We start from the raw sequence: 22001 nt of genomic DNA on the forward strand, positions 1-22001 counted from the left end.
TAGTTCCTCATCATTGGTGTCAGTGGGAGGAATAGTGCCCCATCATTGGTATCAGTGGGAGGAATAGTTCCCCATCATTGGTGTCAGTGGGAGGAATAGTGCCCCATCATTGGTGTCAGTGGTAGGAATAGTGCCCCATCATTGGTGTCAGTGGGAGGTATAGTGCCCCATTGTTGGTGTCAGTAGGAGATATTGTGCTCCATCATGGTGACAGTGGGAGGAATGGCACCTCATCATTGGTATTAATGGGAGGAATAGTGCCCCATCATTGGCGTCAGTGGGAGGAATAGTATCCCATCATTGGTATCCGTGGGATGAATAGTGCTCCATGATTGGTATCAGTGGGATGAATAGTGTCCCATCATTGTTGTCAGTAGGAGGAATAGTGCCCCATCATTGGTATCAGTGGGAGGAATAGTGCCCCATCATTGGTGTCAGTGGGAGGAATAGTGCCCCATCATTGGTGTCAGTGGTAGGAATAGTGCCTCATCATTGATATCAATGGGAGGAATAGTGCCCCATCATTGGTGTCAGTGGGAGGTATAGTGCCCCATTGTTGGTGTCAGTAGGAGATATTGTGCTCCATCATGGTGACAGTGGAAGGAATGGCACCTCATCATTGGTATTAATTGGAGGAATAATGCCCTATCATTGGTGTCAGTTGGTGGAATAGTGTCTCATCATTGGTATCAATGGAAGGAATAATGAATCTTCTTCATGATCTTTTTACTAGATAATGTCTTCTATGTGATGTAAAGTCTACGGTTGACCTTCCTTTTTAATGACAGTTATTTTTAAGCTTCCTGCTGCTTCCTCAAGTTTCCTGTTTGCCTTTACATTTTTTTCATTAATTGGTTCACTTTTAGACCCCAAAAAAAAAAAAAAATGGCAAGTCACCAGCCCCCAAAGTCTGGATCTGCTCAGCCGGGTTAATGAATTCCGTATTGCTCGTTCTGATAATCTGTTTTTAGTTTTTTTTTTGTTTCTCGTATCCGTTTCCTAATTGGCCTGTTATTAGCGACTCGTCTTTCCAGGCCCTAATTGCAGGAACACAGAACACCCCTGTTTATTACACACGGCGGCCATGTGTCTCTTAGTCTGTCTCCAAAGCTGCCTATCCCTCTTCCCACGTCCTCGGCTCCCCACCAACCTCATTACATGACCATCCGTGGGGAAGCCTATCATGTAATTCTCTTAATTAACATTACATGTCATTAGCGAGCAGCCAGCTTAATCTAATCAAGGGCACAGCAAAGTCTGGGGAGGTTTGGAAGACAGAACATATAATATGTTCATGGCGTTTACCGATTTGATGGCTTGGAAAATGTCCTTGAGCCTCTCACCTGCGAGGGGGGGGGGGAACCTTCGAGGGGCAAATCTTCAGCAGTCACAGCCCCCCCAGATTTGTTTTATAAAGAGCTTACCTTTTATTTAAGCTGCTCTTCCATATTTTTTATTTATTTTTTTATTAAATTTGTGCCATCTATGTTAAATGCTCCAGAATCTCTCCGGGCGCCCCGGTGTCACTTCGGTAATTGCTCCCACGCCGGCGAACGTTAACACTGGTTTAATGTGCAAGAGCTTCAAAAATCATGGCGAAAAAGGCAGGTAGTTAATGCAATTATCATTCATTTGTCCCATTAGTATGAAAATAAGGCAGCCATCGAAGGTATCACAAAGCAATAATGCCCGTCCATTAAGGGCAGGAGCACTCATAACGCACGGATCGCTCTGCAAATGACAGGAGGGATAAAAAAAAAAAATAATAAAGAAAAAGAAAAAGAAAAAAAAAAAAAAGATTACCTGTGGCTTCGAGCTTTAACCAATTCAGCCCTGGAAGATTTTACCCCCCCCCCCTTAACGGGCAGGTTATTTTTTGCAATACGGCACTGCGTTACTTTAACTGATGGTCGCGCAACGCTGTACCCAAATACAATTGATGTCCTTTTTCCCCCATAAATAAAGCTTTCTTTTGGTGGTATTTGATCACCTGTGCGATTTTAATTTTTTGCACTATAAACAAATAAAAATCAATATTTTTTACTTTCTGCTATATAACATTCTCAAAATAAATAAATAAAAAATTTAATTTTTTTATCATCACCTCTGCGGTTTTTATTTTTTTCTGTATATACATGCTGAATACATCTTGGATTGTGTAAGTGCAACCTTATCCATCTATTAACCACTCCTGGACCGGAAAGGATTTGCCCCCTTAATGACCAGGCCATATTTTGCGATTCGGCACTGCATTATTTTAACTGACAATTGCGCTGTCGCGCGACGCTGTACCCAAATACAATTGATGCCCCCCCCCCCACAAATAGAGCTTTTCTTTTGGTGGTATTTGAGCACCTGTGCGATTTTTTATTTTTTGCACTATAAACAAAAAAAGAGCGACAATTCTGAAAAAAAAAAAAAAAAAACAAAAAAAATCAATAGTTTTTTACCTTCTGCTATATAACATTCCCCCCCCCCCCCCAAAAAAAAATTAAATAAATAAATGAAAAATTTAATTTTTTCAGCATCACCTCTGCAGTTTTTATTTTTTTCTGTATATACATGCTGAATACATCTTGGATTGTGTAGGTGCAAAAAAAAAAAAAAAAAACAATATTTTTTAACTTTCTGCTATATAAAAATCCCAAAAAAAAATATAAAAATTTTTTTTTTTCATCATCCCCTCTGCAGTTTTTATTTTTTTCTGTATATACATGCAGAATACATCTTGGATTGTGTAAGTGTAACCTTATTCATCTATAAACCACTCCTGGACCGGAAGGATTTGCCCCCTTAATGACCAGGCTATTTTTTGCGAATCGGCACTGCGTTACTTTAATTTACAATTGCGCAATCGCGCAATCGCGCGACGCTGTGCCCAAATAAAATTGATGTCCTTTTTTTTCCCCCCACAAATAAAGCTTTCTTTCGGTGGTATTTGATCACCTCTGCGATTTTTATTTTTTGCACTATAAACAATAAAGGAGCGACAATTCTGAAGAAAAAAAAAAAAAACAGCAATATTTTTTTACTTTCTGCTATATAACATTCCCAAAAAAATTAAATAAAATAAAATATCGAATTTTTTCATCATCACCTCTGCAGTTTTTATTTTTTTCTGTGTACACATGCTGAATAGATCTTGGATTGTGTAAGTGTAACCTTATTCAAGTTACCAGTCATCCCCTGGACAGTGCCGCGGCACTGTCTCCCAGAAGTGGGGAAGGGTACCTGTCAAAAACAGGTACCCGTTCCCCCCTCCCCCCTAAAAGGTGCCAAATGTGGCACCGAAGGGGGGGGGGGGTAGAAGCATATAAGCAGAAGTTACACTTTTGGTTGAAACTCCACTTTAACTTTGTATTGACACCCCCAGTAGTTTGCATATGGCAGTGTGAACTGCCTGCGTGTCAGGTGCGATGCGAGAACCCGCAGTGGATTCGCAGGCTGTCCGCATCGCACCAGTGTGAACCGGCACTAATGCCTCGTACACACGCATCGATAGTTGGCCGTGAATTTTCGGCCAACGTCCGATCGGTCGATTTTCGGCTTGTTAGTATGATGCTTTCGACAACTGACTCTGACTTTTCGGCCGAACAAAATCTGGTGTGCAGGCTATAAAATTTTTGTTGGCCGTCAACACAACGGCCGATTTTACGTCAGTCAGTACAGATTTCGGCAGACAAAAATCTGATGAGGAAGACTGGGCATGCTCAGAGAAGAAAAAACACACGGAAAGTAAACCAGCACATGACATCACTTCTGAAGTTGGTTTTTGTTGGCCGAGAAAATTTGTGTGCAGTCTAGAGCACATTCCAACCAACACAACAACACTGGACAAAAGACGGCCGATCGGTCGGCCAACAATCGGTGCGTGTGTACGAGGCACTAAGTGAGAATGGCGGCGGGTGGACGGGGTTGTAAAAAACTAAAAATAAAAAAATGGGCTTTCAGAACATGGCGGGCGGGAGGCTTGGAGGGGACCAAGGAGGCCGATTCGCCTGAGCCAATGGGAAAGCAATTTCTGCTTTAACCATTTCCTGCTCATTCAAAAACTATAAAAAGTTTTTTGGCTTTACATTCACTTTTATGGAGTTCTCCAAAGTGCAGGCAGCTGGCTAATGGACTCAACTGAAATCCATGTTTGTGAACTGTCTAACCTGCTGTAAGATCTCATTCTGTTCAGCCAATGTTCTTATTTGGACAATCCAGCTAAGGCTATAGAAAGCTCCGGCCATTTCTCCGCTATGGTCAAAGCGGTGCAGCTCGGTCAGGACCCGGCCATTGAATGAGATTGGTTTGCTGCTGTATACTCTCATACTTGCCAACTGTCCCTTTTTTCCTGGGACAGTCCCTGCAAATAGGAACCTGTCCCAGGTAATTTATATTGTCCCTGGAAGCGCCTGTTAATCCGGCTGCCCATAAATGTTACGCGGAAGTAGTGCAGCTGAATGGGAGAATTATTCCAACTCTGCTACTGTGGCCTTAAATTTGAAATTCCCTTTTTAATCTCCTGTAATTCTCTCTATATTGAGTAGACCCTATAATCTGATAAATAGGTGAGATTAGTTATGCAGAGTGGGCGGAACTTCAGGGAAGAGGGTGTGGTAATTGATAGCTGTGCTGCAAAGTGTCCCTGGAAAAAAAAATTAATTGTTGGCAACTATGTACTCTGTATTGGGTAAATAACAATGCAACGTATACCCTGACCTGGGCATGAGAAGCGCAGGAAAAGCAATGTTAGAAGCAGAGGCATAACTAGAACCTTCAGGGCCATGGTGCAACAAACCATGAAGGGCCGCCTGGACCCCTAGCCGGGGCCCTTCCCTTCAAGCCTGGGGCTCTTCCCACTGATCCTGGGGCCCTTTACTCTCGTTGTGGGGTCCTTTATTACGGTCCCGCAGCGGGACCCGTTCACAAGTTCTGCAGTGGGCCCCCTTCCTGCCATCTTGGGGTCTCCCCACGGTGGTGGAATGCCAGGGCCCGGTCGCAAGTGTGACCTTTGCGATCCTGGAAGGTCACCCACTGGTGTCAGTAGTTTTTAATTTTTAGTACTTTAATTGTATTATTTTTTATCATTTTATTTTATTATTTTTACAATGTCACTGACTATGACTCTGTCCATTCAGAAAAGGAAGGAGCTGGTAAATTACATATTTACCGACCCCTTCCTGGTTCTCTATTGTGACACATCCCCTGCAGCAGCCGGCAGGAGAGGGGAGGGAGCACAGTGGGGTGGGGGGAGGGGCAGCACAGTGGGGGGGGGGGGACCAGGGAAGCACACAGGGGCCCAGAGACAGCAGAACACAAGTGAACTGGATAGGAGGAGTGGCGGGGGCAGCATACAGAGGAACCAATCTCCTCAATTTTCCTCCTGCAGCTTCAGCCGGAAAAAGGGGGACAGTGATTTCTCTACATGCTGCCCCCCACCGCCCCTCCTATCCAGGTGTACAGGGGAGCCGCACAAGACCAATGGAGCATGGGGCCCGGTTGCAATTGCAACCCCTGCAACCCCTGTAGTTACGTCCCAGGTTAGGAGTAATACGTTATATCAGCAGTTACCTGGAGTCCCTATAATATATTCAAACTACTAATGTTTTAAAAACAGATTTATCCTTTTACAGCATATTAGGGTTCAATCATTTTTTAATGGTTTTTAAATGTTTTAATGCCAGAGAAGAGGTGGTAGTGAGGTGCTGGAAATGGATTCTCTGCCAATAGAAATAAACATGTTTTCAATGTGTTTTAAAAAGCATGGTAATTCTTTAATTAGTATTTATCTTTTTCACTTTCAATAGGTCTTTATTAACCACTTCTGGACTGGAAAGGTTTTACCCCCCTTAATGACCAAGCCATTTTTTGCGATAAAGCACTGCGTTAATATAACGGACAATTTGCGCGGTCGTGCGACGCTGTATCAAAATAAATTTGATGTCCTTTTTCCCCACACATAGAGCTTTCTTTTGATCACCTCTTTGATTTTTTTTTTTGTGCTATAAACAAAAAAAACAAAAAAAAGCAACAATTAAAAAAAAAATATATATATTTTTCACATTCTTCTATATAACATTCCCCCCCCAAAAAAAGAAAAAAAATTAAAAAATCTTAATTTTTTTCATCAATTTAGGCCAATTAGTATTCTGCTACATATTTTTGGTAAAAAAAATCCCAATAAGTGTATTTTGATTCATTTGCACAAAAGTTATCGCGTCTACAAGCTAGGGAAAAGATTTATGTCATTTTTATTTATTTATTTGTTTATTTTTTACTAGTAATGGTGGCGATCTGCGATTTTTAGCAGGACTGCGACATTGCGGCGGACAGATTGGACCCCTAACTGACATTTTTTTTATTTTTTGGGGGGACCAGTGACATTACTACAGTAATCAGTGCTAAAAATATGCACTGTCACTGTACTAATGACACTGGCAGGGAAGGGGTTAACACCAGGGGGGATCAAAGGGTTAAGTGTGAGCCTAGGGGACGTTTTCTAACTGTGAGGGGGATGGGTTTGTGGAAGGAACACAGAGGATAGGAGGATCTCAGGCACTCTGTACTGATTCCTGAGAGAACAACGGTCTGCTGTTGTAAGCGCAGTTCTCTCTTCAGGGGGAGCGATCGCAGGTGCCTGGTGGGAATCACAGCCGCTGGCCCCGTGAGTCAGCTTCCCTGCTGGGTAAAGAGGGTGTGCACGCCACCCCAGGATCGCTCCTGTGGAACGCTGTACAGGTATGGTGATTCCTGCAGCCGAGCCAGCCTGCCGCAGTATTTATGTGGCGGGCGGGCGGTCGGCAATCGGTTAAAGCGTAACTCTACTTTTGTTGAGAAAAAAACATTCCCCTCTGGGTGATCTCTGTACATTGCAAGGAGTTTATCAAACTTTGTTGCAGATTCCTACCTTTTTGTTATTCTGGAGAAACCCCTATGTGTTTGTCTATATCCATGTGGAAAAGTGAGTCTAATGGGAGTGGTTTTATAATTATCAATCAGATGTGCACCTGCAGGGCTCTAATGAGGAAAGCTGCTGGGCCTGCATCCCTTTAGACGTGTTCCTATTGGGAGTATCTCACCAAAAATGACATTTGTGTTGCAGGGGATGCCAGAAATCTGACTTGTATCTTAGTGCAGACTTCTGGGAAAATCAGTGAGCCAATCACACAAGCAGGAAATGATGTTTCTGGGGGTGTGGTCAGTATACATTCTGTGTACAGAACAGCTCCAGGGGGCCATATTGCATTGCATTTTCAGAAAATTACAACAGTTGCAGATTGAAAAGGAAAGGTCATATTTAATAACTTTCAATTACAATATGACTTATGTTGTAATTTTATACACTATATTATTTTTTATTTATTTGCTGTTTTTCCCCATGAAAGTGAAGTTACCCTTTAAAGTTTTGAAAGCTGTATGCTATGATCTGTACAAATGTCCAAATGTATTCAACATTGTAAAAAAAGGAACCAAGTGAGCCATACAAAACAGTAACAGTTATGATGATACAGATCAATAAGTCAATAGGTATGGTATAATATGAATTAGGTTTACAGTAACAATACAAAAATTATGAGCTACAGGAATAGGTAGGATAGGGGGGTGGGGGGGCAAACGTGTGATGACCTTAAACTGGGAGACGCTCTTGGAGTAGATATGAGAGTCAAGCCCTGTAACGAGGATAGTCAAGACACATATATTGTCAGGGCAGGGTTTATTAACCACTTAAGCCCCGGAAGATTTTACCCCCCTTCCTGACCAGGGCCTATTTTGCGATTCGGCACTGCGTGACTTTAAATTGCGCGGTCGTGCGACGCTGTACCCAAATGAAATTGACGTCCTTTTTTTCCCACAAGCAGAGCTTTCTTTTGGTGGTATTTGATCACCTGTGCGATTTTTTGATCATGCGCTATAAACAAAAAAAGAGCGACAATTTTGCAAAAATAACAATATTTTTCACATTTTTTTAATGAAATTCCCCCTCAAAAAAAATGTAAAAATCAAAATTTTTTAACATTTTAGGCCAATTTGTTTACTGCTACATATGTTTGGTAAAAAAAATTGCAAAAAGCATATTTTGATTGGTTTGCGCAAAAGTTATTGCGTTTACTATCTAAGGGAAAGATTTTTGTCATTTTTATTGCTTTTTTTTTTTTTTAACGAGTAATGGCAGCGATCTACGATTTTTTTTTGCGGGACTGCGACATTGCAGCTGACAGATCGGACCCTTGACTGACATTTTTGACACTTTTGGGGTTACCAGTGACATTACTGCAGTAATCAGTGCTATACATATGCACTGTTACTTTAAAAATGACACTGGGAGGGAAGGGGTTAACTTTATTGGAGAGGGAGGGGTTAAGTGTGTCCCTAGGGGCGTGTTTCTAACTGTGATTGGATGTGGCTGTGTGTGCAACAGCACAGATCAACGGTCCTACATAGCAGGACCGTATGATCTGTGCTTTTACACAGGGAAGAATGACAGGCGGCTGTGTTTACATTAGCCGTCTGCCTTTCTCCCTCTCCACCCAACGATCGCGAGTGGCCGGCAGACATCGGGTCCGACGGTCACACGCGCGGGCTGCTTAGGGAACGAGCGGGGGGGGGGGGCGGGAGCGCGCCTCCGGCGGTGCACGCTCGCCCCCTATTGGCTCCCAGGCTAGTGACGTACCGGTACGTCACTTTGCCTGGGAGGGGCTGTATATAGTCGGGCGGCGGTCGGCAAGTGGTTAAAGGATAAGTCCACAATAAAACTAAAATCCTTGCACCTATAGATCTTCACAATCTAAGACTAACCTCTCTAGCTCTGTAAAGAAGAAATCAGTATACAGTACTTAACTTTTTTGAAGCCGATCCGACCTGATCTCAATTGGTGGAAGCTCTGCAGAGGACACAGCCGACAACGGCTGTGAAATTAATGGGAAGTGACATCACCCATAGACTTACTATGGGGCTTCCGTTGTCTGCTGTGTCCTCTGCACCCGCCTCCACAGCGAAGCCGCCGCTGACCGCTCAGTGTAGGATCGGATCGGATCGGCTTCAAAAAAGGTAAGTATCCTGATTTCTTCTTTACAGGGCTAGATAGGTTAGTGTTAGATCGTGGAGATCTATAGATTCAGGGATTTTAATTGTAGGGTGGACTTATCCTTTAATGAATGTTAATTGTAATAACTCCTTTCTGTCGACTGCACACATATAGGCAGCCTCACAGAAGATGGTCTTTATCCATAGGGCCGCATATATGTGCCACTGTTTCTGGATCTCTAATGATCAGGACTCGGGAGAACCAGTTCCTGAATTACCTGATTGCTTTGACAGCCTCTGATTGGCTATGACAGTGATTAGTCACTTTACAGCCCGCCCCTGTGGTTTTTTCCCCTCTTGAATGGAGAAAAATATGCATAGTATTACACAGAAAATACATTATATAATACATTATATTACATAGAAGATACACGATAGAATACATTATATTACATAGAAGATACATTATATGAATACATTGGGGTTGATTCACTAAAGGCAAATAGGCTGTGCACTTTGCAAAGTGCAGTTGCTTCAGAGCTCAGTAAATGATGTAAGGCTTCACATTGCAAAGAATTCCCAATCAGATGCAAGAAAAAGAAAAAACTGCATTTTTACTTGCATATAGTTGGGTGATAGAAGTCAGCAGGATTTCTGCTCATTTACTAAGCTCTGGAGCAACTGCACTTTGCAAAGTGCACAATCTATTTGCCTTTGGTAAGGAAAAAAAAAAAAACTTTTCTATGAAGATACATGATAGAATACATTGTATTGCATAGAAGATTCATGATAGAATACATTGTATTGCATAGAAGATTCATGATAGAATACATTGTATTGAATAGAAGATACATTATATTACATAGAAGATACATTACAGAATACATTATATTACTTAAAAGATTCATGATAGAATACATTGTATTACATAGAGTATACATTATAGAATACATTGTATCACATCATAGAAGATACATTATAGAATACATTGTATCACATCATATACGATACATTATAGAATACATGGTATCACAAGAGGACCTGTCATGCCCTATTCCTATTACAAGGGACGTTTACATTCCTTGTAATAGGAATAAAAGTGATAAAAAAAAAAATTAAAAGGAATGAGTCAAAGTAAAAAAAAAAAAAAAAAATAAAAAACAAAAATAAAAAAGTTAAAGCCCCCCCCCCCCAGAAAACGCATGTTAGATATCTATTTACCAAGCGTAACATCATCTTTCACATTATACAAAAAAATCGGGCAAACTTTAGTGATTTTGTTTTTTTTTTAATTCATGAAGCTGGTTTTTTTTTTTTTTTTTCCCCAAAAAAAGTTTAACAAATTGCTGCGCAAATACCGTGTGACATAAAAAGTTACAACAGCCACCATTTTATTCCCTAGGGTCTCTGCCTAAAAAATATAATATTTGGGGGTCCTAAATAATTTTCTAGCAAAAAAAATGATGATTTTAACATGTAAGAGAGGAGTGCCAGAATAGGCCCAGTATGGAAGTGGTTAACCCCTTCCCTGCCAGTGTCATTAGTACAGTAACAGTGCATATTTTTTAGTACTGATTACTGTATTAGTGTCACTGGTCCCAAAAAAAGTGTCAAAAGTGTCAGTTAGGGCTCTTTCACACGGGCGGTCCGATCAGATCCGCCTGTCAGTTTTTTAGGCGGATCTGATCGGATGCCCCATTCAGCCCTATGGAGCAGCGGATGTCAGCGGTGACATGTCCGCTGACACACGCTGCCATCCGCATCCGATCCTGTCCGTGAAATCCGGACGGATGGAAACCCTATTTTCCATCCGTCCTGGGGATCGGATCGGATGGGATCGGATGAGAGCGGACAGGCGGTCCGCTCTCATCCGATTCCCCATAGAGAGCAGCGGGGGCTGAGACACCTCCCTCTCCGCACTGCAAGCGGAGACGGAGCTGTCATCCGCCGGCTCAGCGGGGATCGCGGATCGATCCCCGCTGAGCAGCACAGATCCGCCTACGGAGGCGGACCGTGTGAAAGAGCCCTTAGGTGTCCAATTTGTCTGCCACAATATCGCAGTCCTGCTGTAAGTCACTGATTGCTGCCAGTACTAAAAAAATGTAAAAATATTCCATACTTTTTGCACGAAACAATCAATATACACTTATTGTGATTGGTTTTTTTTTTCTTTTTTTACCAAAAATATGTAGCAGAATACATATTGGCCTAAATTGATGAAGAAATTCGTTTTTTTTTCTTTTAAATTATTGGATATGTTTTATATTAGAAAGTAAAAAATATTGTTTTTTTTTTTTTTTTAATTTGACGGTCGTTTATAGCGCAAAAAATAAAAACCACAGAGGTGATCAAATACCACAACAAGGAAGCTCTAGCTGTGGGGGAAAATAACTGATCACTGTATTCGTGTCACTGGTCCCCAAAAAGTGTCAAAAGTTAGGTGTCCAATTTGTCCGCCACAATATCGCAGTCCTGCTATAAGTCACTGATCATTGCCAGTACTAAAAAAATGTAAAAATATCCCATAATTTTTGCGCAAAATAATCCATATACACTTATTGTGGTTTTCTTTTTACAAAAAATATGTAGCAGAATACATAATGGCCTAAATTGATGAAGAAATTCGATTTTTTACTTTTTTTTTTTTTATTGGATGTGTTTTACAACAGAAAGTAAAAAATATTGTTTTTTTTTTTCTAAATTGTCGCTCTTTTTTAGTTTATAGCTCAAAAAATAAAAACCTCAGAGGTGATCAAATACCACCACAAGGAAGCTTTATTTGTAGGGGAAAATAGGACAAAATGTATTATATTTATTAATATTATTATTATTTCTATTCATAAAATGTATTTGGGTACAGGGTTGCACGACCGCGCAATTTTCTGTTAAAGTAACGCATCGCAAAAAAATGGCCTGGTCAGGAAGGGGGTAAAACCTTCTGGAGCTCAAGTGGTTAATTATACTTGATAGCATACTGTATACATTTTTATTATTATATGATCACCATGTATAAATACATAAGGGGTCCATATAGGGAACTTGGTGTTGAGTTATTCAATTTAAGGTCATCACAGAGGACAAGGGGGCACTCTTTACGCCTGGAGGAAAGGTTTCTTCACCGTAAGAGCTGTGAAAATATGGAATAGACTCCCTCCAGAGGTGGTTCTGGCCAGCTCAGTAGATTGCTTTAAAAAAAGCCTGGATTCTTTCCTGTGTTTACATAATACTGTATACAGTATCTCACAAAACTAAGTACACCCCTCACATTTTTGCAAATATTTTATTCTATCTTTTCATGTGACAACACTGAAGAAATGACACTTTGCTACAATGTAAAGTAGTGAGTTTACAGCTTGTATAACAGTGTAAATTTGCTGTCCCCTCAAAATAACTCAGCACACAGCCATTAATGTCTAAACCGCTGGAAACAAAAGTGAGTACACCCCTAAGTCAAAATGTCCAAATTTGGCCCGATTAGCCATTTTCCCTCCCCGGTGTCATGTGACTCGTTAGTGTTACAAGGTTTCAGGTGTGAATGGGGAGCAGGTGTGTTAAATTTGGTGTTATCGCTCTCACTCTCTCATACTGGTCACTGGAAGTTCAACATGGCACCTCATGGCAAAGAACTCTCTGAGGATCTGAAAAAAAGAATTGTTGCTCTACATAAAGATGGCCTAGGCCAGTGATGGCGAACCTTGGCACCCCAGATGTTTCGGAACTATATTTCCCATGATGCTCAATTACACTGCAGAGTGCATGATCATCATGGGAAATGTAGTTTCAAAACATCTGGGGTGCCAAGGTTCGCCATCACTGGCCTAGGCTATAAGAAGATTGCCAATATCCTGAAACTGAGCTGCAGCACAGAGGCCAAGACCATACAGCAGTTTAACAGGACAGGTTCCACTCAGAACAGGCTTCGCCATGGTCTACCAAAGAAGTTGAGTGCACGTGCTCAGCGTCATATCCAGAGGTTGTCTTTGGGAAATAGACGTATGAGTGCTGCCAGCATTGCTGCAGAGGTTGAAGGGGTGGGGGGTCAGCCTGGCAGTGCTCAGACCATACGTCGCACACTGCATCAAATTGGTCTGCATGGCTGTCGTCCCAGAAGGAAGCCTCTTCTAAAGATGATGCACAAGAAAGCCCACGAACAGTTTGCTGAGGACAAGCAGACTAAGGACATGGATTACTGGAACCATGTCCTGTGGTCTGATGAGACCAAGATAAACATATTTGGTTCAGATGGTGTCAAGCGTGTGTGGCAGCAACCAGGTGAGGAGTACAAAGACAAGTGTGTCCTGCCTACAGTCAAGCATGGTGGTGGGAGTGTCATGGTCTGGGGCTGCATGAGTGCTGCCGGCACTGGGGAGTTACAGTTCATTGAGGGAACCATGAATGCCAACATGTACTGTGACATACTGAAGCATAGCATGATCCCCTCCCTTTGGAGACTGGGCCGCAGGGCAGTATTCCAACATAATACCGACCCCAAACACACCTCCAAGAAAACTACTGCCTTGCTAAAGAAGCTGAGGGTAAAGGTGATGGACTGGCCAAGCATGTCTCCAAACCTAAACCCTATTGAGCATCTGTGGGGCATCCTCAAACTGAAGGTGGAGGAGCGCAAGGTCTCTAACATCCACCAGCTCCGTGATGTCATCATGGAGGAGTGGAAGAGGACTCCAGTGGCAACCTGTGAAGCTCTGGTGAACTCCACGAGGGTTAAGGCAGTGCTGGAAAATAATGGTGGCCACACAAAATATTGAAATTTTTTGCCCAGTTTGGACATTTTCACTGAGGGGTGTACTCACTTTTGTTGCCAGCGGTTCAGACATTAATGACTGTGTGTTGAGTTATTTTGAGGGAACAGCAAATTTACACTGTTATACAAGCTGTACACTCACTACTTTACATTGTGTCATTTCTTCAGTGTTGTCACATGGAAAGATAGAATAAAATATTTACATAAATGTGAGGGGTGTACTCACTTTTGTGAGATACTGTAACTGGGTACTAATATTTATAGGTAAAGTTGATCTAGGGAATAATCGGATTGCCTCTCGGGGGATCAGGAAGGAATTCTTTCCCCTGCTGTAGTAAATTGGATCATGCTTTGCTGGATTTTTTCGCCTTCCTCTGGATCATCTGCGGGTATAGGATTGTGTATATGGAATTGTATGGTTGGGTTTTCTGTACTGTTTTTTGTTTTTTATTGGTTGAGGCAGATGGGACTTGTGTCTTTTCTCAACCTGGCTATCTATGTAACTATCTTCTGTATAAGGGGTTAATGCGTCCTATACTCGTTTTCAAACTCTCAGTTGTACAAAAAAAATTCCCCGGAGCCCCAACGGGACGTAATCCATTAAACTCTGAAGAATTTCCCTGACAATAGATCCATGTCTGATGTACTCCCCGTCCTGATTACACACACTGAAAGAGCCATTCGCAGCCAGCAGACCATGGTAAAGACTCCCCTGAGCGCTGCGTGCCGCTCCAAAGTGGCCCCTGGAGACATCACTCATGTGATAAGAATACCTTTTAGGGGCCAATAAATGGGGACGCAGAGCGCTCAACGTAGAGCGACTTCGACCTGTTTACAGAAGAAAGCCCCTTGGTGCTCCATCCCGCATCCCTTGGCATTGACACAATAGCAGTAGAAGTTGCACCCCGATTAGCGGAATAAGGTCAAAGACCTAAACGACCCGAGAAGTTCTCTGGACCGGGATTGGAGGACGGTCACGGTCCAAGTTTCCTGGTATTTGATTTCCAATATGAGCATTAGAAAGTAATTGTGCCGCAGTGACAGTAAACACATGAACCATGGCGTGGGCCGCCATACACGGTCGATACGGGGTTAAGTGCATTTCACATAAATAGCAATCGCAGCAAATGGCGTGTACGGAAATGGCGAGGGGAGGAGCGCCCGGCTTCTGATAAAATGAGTTGTTAGCGTTTGCCGATAAATAGAACCTTTCAGAGTAACAACCATTGATTTTAATGTTGTGGCGAATTTGTGTATCTGTGACCGCTGCGCTGCCTCCTGCTGGGGCGTCTCCGCTATGAAATGGTTAATTGCCGGTCTTAAAGGGACACTAAACTCTGGATTAAAAAAAAAAAAACTTTATTCGAGTGTGTATTCCTCATTCATAACAGTCCCTTCTATTTCTCTCAGCCTCCTCCAAATCTGACATCCTGTTAGAGGGGGGCTGCGCTTGTTCTCCATAGTCCCCCTGTATGCAGGGATGTAGACCCCCCCCCCCCCCCTCTGTGTTCCCTCCTGAGATGGATTCTTTGCTCGCCTTTATCCGGCCCTTGGGACACCTTACCTTTCACTGATACAAGGCACTATTCCCCCCCACTGACATCAACTATGGGGTAATATTCCCGCTACTGACATCACTATTTCCTCCTTGACACCAATGATGGGGCACTATTCCTCAAATTGACACTAATAATGGGGCACTATCCACTGACACCAACGATATGGCACTATTCCTCCCACTGATACAAACGATGGGGCACTATTCCTCCCAGTGATACCAATGATGGGGCACTATTCCTCGTACTGATAACAATGATGGGGCACTATTCCTCCCATTGACACCAATGATGGGGCACTATTCCTCCCACTGATACCAATGATGGGACACTATTCCTCCCACTGATACCAATGATGGGGCACTATTCCTCCCACTGATACCAATGATGGGGCACTTTTCCTCCCACTGACACCAATTATGGGGGCACTATTCCTCGTACTGATACCAATGATGGGGCACTATACCTCCCACTGTTACCAATGATGGGGCACTATTCCTCGTACTGATACCAATGATGGGGCACTATTCCTCCCACTGACACCAATGATGGGGCACTATTCCTCCCACTGACACCAATGATGGGGCACTTTTCCTCCCACTGATACCAATTATGGGGCACTATTCCTCCCACTGACACCAATGATGGGACACTATGCCTCCCACTGACACCAATGATGGGACACTATTCCTCCCACTGATACCAATGATGGGGCACTATACCTCCCACTGTTACCAATGATGGGGCACTATTCCTCGTACTGATACCAATGATGGGGCACTATTCCTCGTACTGATACCAATGATGGGGCACTATTCCTCCCACTGACACCAATGATGGGGCACTATTCCTCCCACTGATACCAATGATGGGACACTATTCCTCCCATTGATACCAATTATGGGGCACTATTCCTCCCACTGACACCAATGATGGGACACTATTCCTCCCACTGATACCAATGATGGGGCACTATTCCTCCCACTGACACCAATGATGGAGCACTATTCCTCCTACTGATACCAAAGATATACCATTCACAGACATGACTCGGCATGATGGGAATTGTAGTTCCTGAACAACTGGAGGGCCATACTTTGAAGACCCCTGCTCTAGATGAACACAGAGACCTGTGTTCCTAAATAGGAGGAACATAGGATCCCTGTGTTCATCTATGACAGAACAGTGGTCTACCGTGTTTACATAGGGAGACCACCATTCTGTCTCCATGGGGAGCGATCGCGGGTGGCCAGCGGACGAATCACTCCTCTGGCCAATCGGCGCGTGTGCGCGCCCCCCATACTGGTAAGTCGTTTCGCGTAATAGAGCCGACCTCCTGCAGTAAAACTACGGTGGCTGGTCGGCAATTGGTAAATGTACGGCCTACCTGAGTATTGTTGCTGACCATGTCCATCCCTTTATCACTACAGTGTCCCCATCTTCTGATGGCTCCTTCCAGCAGAATAATGCACCATGTCAAAGCTTCAATCATCTCACCACTGGTTTCTTCACCATGAAAATGAGGTCACTGTCCTCCAATGGCCTCCACACTCACCACATCTCATCCAATAGAGCACCTTTGGGATGTGGTGGAACGGGAGATTGGCATCATGGATGTGCAGCCGAGAAATCTGCAGCAACTGCGTGATGCCATCATGTCACTATGGAGCAAAATCTCTGAGGAATGTTTCCAACACCTTGTTGTATCTATGCCACCAAGAAAGAAGGTAAAATGGGGTCCACCCCGCTACTAGCAAGGGGTACCTAATAAAGTGTCCGGTGAGTGTAGTTTATTAGATAGAAGGAAATCTGCAACACTTAGTGCCAAAATCTTCTGTGATAGTGATCCCATCGCTCCACAGAATAAAAGAAACACCTAACCTATTGAGGAAGTGTCAAGTTTGGACGTAACGTGTAAAGGAGTGGAGCTGATCACGAATGATGCCATCACACTGCTTACCTGGAAGCCCATGGTGAGCTGGAGAAGATCCCTCAGGGGGAGGGGACTGGGGGAAATTGGATTGGGGCTTTCCGATACCAGGCACCAGACATGATTTAGAGCCGCATTGTTGTGGGCCCTATGACGTAAGGCTTCCCCTATGCACATTGACCACAAGGAGGCGCTAGCTAAGCACTGCCAATATTCTAAGAATCATTCAAAGAATGCCTTGTATTTTCTGATTGGACGTGGTGGAGGAGAGGGGCAGTGAAGTCATAATCTCCACCTCGTCCGGTCAGAGAATGCATTGTATGTGTACACCTATGCAAGATCCGTGTTTGCACGCCCAGTAATTCACAGGGGTTCCGTGCATCTGCATGAAGGCAGTCCCATTCATGTCAATTGGGATGCAGCATCTGCACGGGCACAGCCGCTGCTCCTAATTAGACACCAATGTGGGTGGGGGTCCCCAAATGCAGACCGTCTGTCAGGGTCGTCTTTAACGCAGGGCAAAAGGGGCAGCTTCCCTGGCCCACTCATTGTTGTGGGGCCTAAAGCGGCTGCCCCTTTGAGCCCGCACTGTCTGTATTTGTTAATAAGTGGATTCGGAAGGGCCCAAGAAATTGTTTGCTGAGGGTCCAATCAATATTAAAGATGGCCCTGCTTAGGGCCGTCATTAACGCAGGGAAAAAGGGGCAGCTTCCCTGGGCCACTCATTGTTGTGGTGCCTAAAGCAGCTGCCCCTTTGAGCCCGCACTGTCTGTATTTGTTAATAAGTGAATTTGGGGGGGCCCAGGAAATTGTTTGCCCAGGGTCCAATCAATATTATAGACGGCCCTTCTCAGGGCCGTCTTTAACGCAGGGAAAAAGGGGCAGCTTCCCCGGCCCAGTCATTGTTGTGGGGCCTAAAGCAGCTGCCCCTTTGAGCCCGCACTGTCTGTATTTGTTAATAAGTGGATTCGGAAGGGCCTAAGAAATTGTTTGCTGAGGGTCCAATCAATATTAAAGATGGCCCTGCTGCCTGTGTTTGGTGCTTTGCACCCACACCCACGTAACCACTTAAGGACCGCCCCATGTACATTTACTGATGTTAACTCCATCCCAACCAGTGTCATTTAAAAAGTAAAAGTGCATATTTTTAGCCCTGATTACTGTAGTAATGTCACTGGCCCCCCCAAAAGTGTCAGGTAAGTGTCCAAATCTGTCCGCCGCAATGTCGCAGTCCCGCTAAAAATCGCTGATCGCCACCATTACTAGTAAAAATAAATAAATAAATAAAAATGGCAAATCTTTCCCCTAGTTTGTATATGCGATAACTTTTGCGCAAACCAATCAATATACACTTATATGTATTCACTGTATTGGTGTCACTGGTCCCAAAAAAAGTATCACTTAGTGTCAGATCTGTCCGCCGCAATGCAATGTCACATTCCCGCTAAAAATCGCTGATCGCCGCCATTACTAGTAAAAACAATAAAAAAAAAATAAGAAGTCCATAAATCTATCCCATAGTTTGTAGATGCGATAACCAATCAATATACGCTTTTTGTGATATTTTTTTTATTTTACCAAAAATATGTAGCAGAATACAAATTGGCCTAAAATGATATAAGAAATTAGATTTTTTTTTTTTTGTTGGATGTTTTAAAGCAGAAAGTAAAAATACATATTTTTTTAAATTGTCTTTTTTTGTTTATAGTGAAAAAAATAAAAACCACAGAGGTGATCAAATACCACCAAAATAAAGCTTTATTTGTGGGGAAAAAAAAGGACATCAATTTTAATTTGAGTACAGCGCCGCATGACCGCGCAATTGTCCGTTAAAGTAACGCAGTGCCGAATCGCAAAAAAAAAAAAAAATGGCCTGGTCATGAAGGGGGGGGGGGGGGGGGGAACCTTTGGGAGCTGAAGTGGTTATAAAGCTTGTCTGAGCTGTCAGAAAGCAGGGGGCGGGAGCTGATGTTACACTCAGTGATGAGAGCTGCGAGCTGATTGGAGGGAAGGGAAGGGACCCAACCCTCTGCACAGAGCACACAAGAACAGAGCTGAGGCTGTCACTAGCAGGCTGTGTGCTGAAGCTCCTCTGTTACCTTTTATCTCTTGGTGTCAGGAAAACCTTGTCAGAAGTGACTCATGCTGATAGGAAGGAGACAGAAATTACACTTAGTGCTCTGGACTGAGATAAGTATACACTATAGAGGGATATGCTTTGTTCATATTTCATGTCTGAGAATTTCAACCACTTTATGTATTATTATTATTATTATTATTATTATATTATATTTCTTAGCTGTGATTTTTGGTCTCATCTGTGACTGATTTTATCTCGGCAGGTGACACGATGAAGCTCTTTGCTGCTTTGCGATGGACTGTGAAGGTGTTGGTTTTGTGTCTGGTGCTCGGAACGGCCGTCTTACTGAATCCAGAGGATCCCAACGTGTGCAGCCACTGGGAGAGGTACTGTCTTTTACTATGTTATTTATATATATTTATTGCACATCATGGATTATTATTATTATATGTTATTTATTGTTAACATCAAGGCAGATTTTTTGTATGTCATTTATTATTATTATTTATTATATATTATTGTATATTATTTATTATTTATTATTATTATTATTATTTATCATACATTAGTTATTGTTATTGTTATTATTTATTGTACATTATGGATTATTATTATTATATATTATTTATTGTTAACATCAAGGCAGATTTAATCAAATAATTATTTATTATTAGTATTTTTTGTATGTTATTTATTATAATTATTTATTATATATTATTGTATGTTATTGTATGTTATTTAATATTATTTATCTTACATTAGTTATTGTTATTATTTATTGTACATTATTATTATATATTATTTATTGTTAACATCAAGTAAGATTTAATCAAATAATTATTTATTATTAGTATTTTTTTTGTATGTTATTTATTATTATTATTTATTATATATTATTGTATGTTATTTATTATTATCCTTTATCATACATTAGTTATTGTTATTATTTATTGTACATTATGGATTATTATTATTATTATTATATATTATTTATTGTTAACATCAAGGCAGATTTAATCAAATAATTATTTATTATTAGTATTTTTTGTATGTTATTTATTATAATTATTTATTATATATTATTGTATGTTATTGTATGTTATTTAATATTATTTATCTTACATTAGTTATTGTTGTTATTTATTGTACATTATTATTATTATTATATATTATTTATTGTTAACATCAAGGCAGATTTAATCAAATAATTATTTATTATTAGTATTTTTTTGTATGTTATTTATTATTATTATTTATTATTCTATGTTATTTATTATTATTATTTATCATACATTAGTTATTGTTATTTATTGTACATTATGGATTATTATTATTATTATATGTTATTTATTAACATTAAGGCGGATTTAATCAAATAATTATTTATTATTAGTATTTTTTGTATGTTATTTATTATTATTATTTATTATATATTATTGTATGTTATTTAATATTATTATTTATCATATATTAGTTATTGTTATTATTTATTGTACCGGGGGGATATGGGGCTAAACAGATATTGAGCGTTCATCCTAAAATATACATATATATTTTTAGTTTCGGATAGAGAAGAGAGAGATTAGCATCCCCTGTCAGGATTTTATTGCTGTCTGTGTCTCTGTCTCACCCTCTTTGTCTGGAAGTGAAGGAAAATACCACATTTTGGGTTGTCCCCCCCTGAAGGGGAAATCTTTCAATGGGGACACCCCAGGAGTCCCTCACTTTGGAGGGATTTCCTCGCACTTCCTGTATTGGTTATGGAACAGGAAGTCAAGGGAAATCTCCCCAATGGGACAAAAAGACCGGGGTTTTAACCCTCCCTTATTCATTTTACCTGTCAGTGGTCAGAATGTTATGGCTGATCGGTGTATATGGGGTTTTATAGCAGGCATTCGTGTATTGCTTGTATCTCCTCTCCTCACTGATCAACTCCTAAATATTCACAGCCTGGACAAACATTTTTTTATAAGATTGTATCTAACTGTCTAAATTTAATTTTGTAGTAAATAGTAGTAATAAATAATATATAATATTTAATAATTATAGTAATATTAATAATAATAAAAATACAAAAATACTAATAATTAATACTTTTTTGATTAAATCCGCCTTGACGTTATTGCTACTATCTAAATAAACAGCAATAATAGCAATAACAATAAATAGCATATATTCATAATAATCAAACATGTACAATAAATAATAATAAATAACATACAATAAATAATCATTAATAGCATAATAATAAATAACATATAATAATATAATAATACAAAAGAATGTACAATAAATATTAATAAATAACATACAATAGCTAAAAATAAATAACATATAATAAATAAAATAATATACAACAAATAATAATAATAATAATAAATAACATTCAATAAATCATGTATTATATTATTTAAAAGAACATAAAGTATGTCTGTACGTTTTTAAGGTTTAGATGTTTGATTGGATATATGTCTATGACAGCGATGATTGGCTGACATTTATCACGCGTAGTCCCCATTATCCTCCGCCGGGCTGTTATTGGAAAGTGATTTTACTGAGAAAATGTGTCATTAGCTGTGAAGAACTCTCAGGCCGCTCTGACTTCAGCACCATGGAGAGCGACGTGCGCTGAGCATTCGTTCTGTTTATTCCCTCCGATTG

General features: G+C 41.1%; 1 protein-coding gene across 1 annotated transcript in view; it reads left to right on the plus strand.

Annotated features, from left to right (window-relative positions):
- MEGF11 (multiple EGF like domains 11) overlaps window positions 1–22001 on the plus strand; it is a 1080387-nt gene that overhangs the window by 137860 nt on the left and 920526 nt on the right. The window contains exon 2 of the mRNA XM_082255259.1: window positions 19603–19726. Within this exon, the coding sequence (XP_082111385.1) occupies window positions 19611–19726 (116 nt within the window). The 5' untranslated portion in view covers window positions 19603–19610. The remainder of the gene's footprint in view (window positions 1–19602; window positions 19727–22001) is intronic.

Source organism: Pelophylax lessonae (assembly GCF_965119305.1).
Source record: "Pelophylax lessonae genome assembly, chromosome: 4".
NCBI lineage: Eukaryota > Metazoa > Chordata > Amphibia > Anura > Ranidae > Pelophylax > Pelophylax lessonae.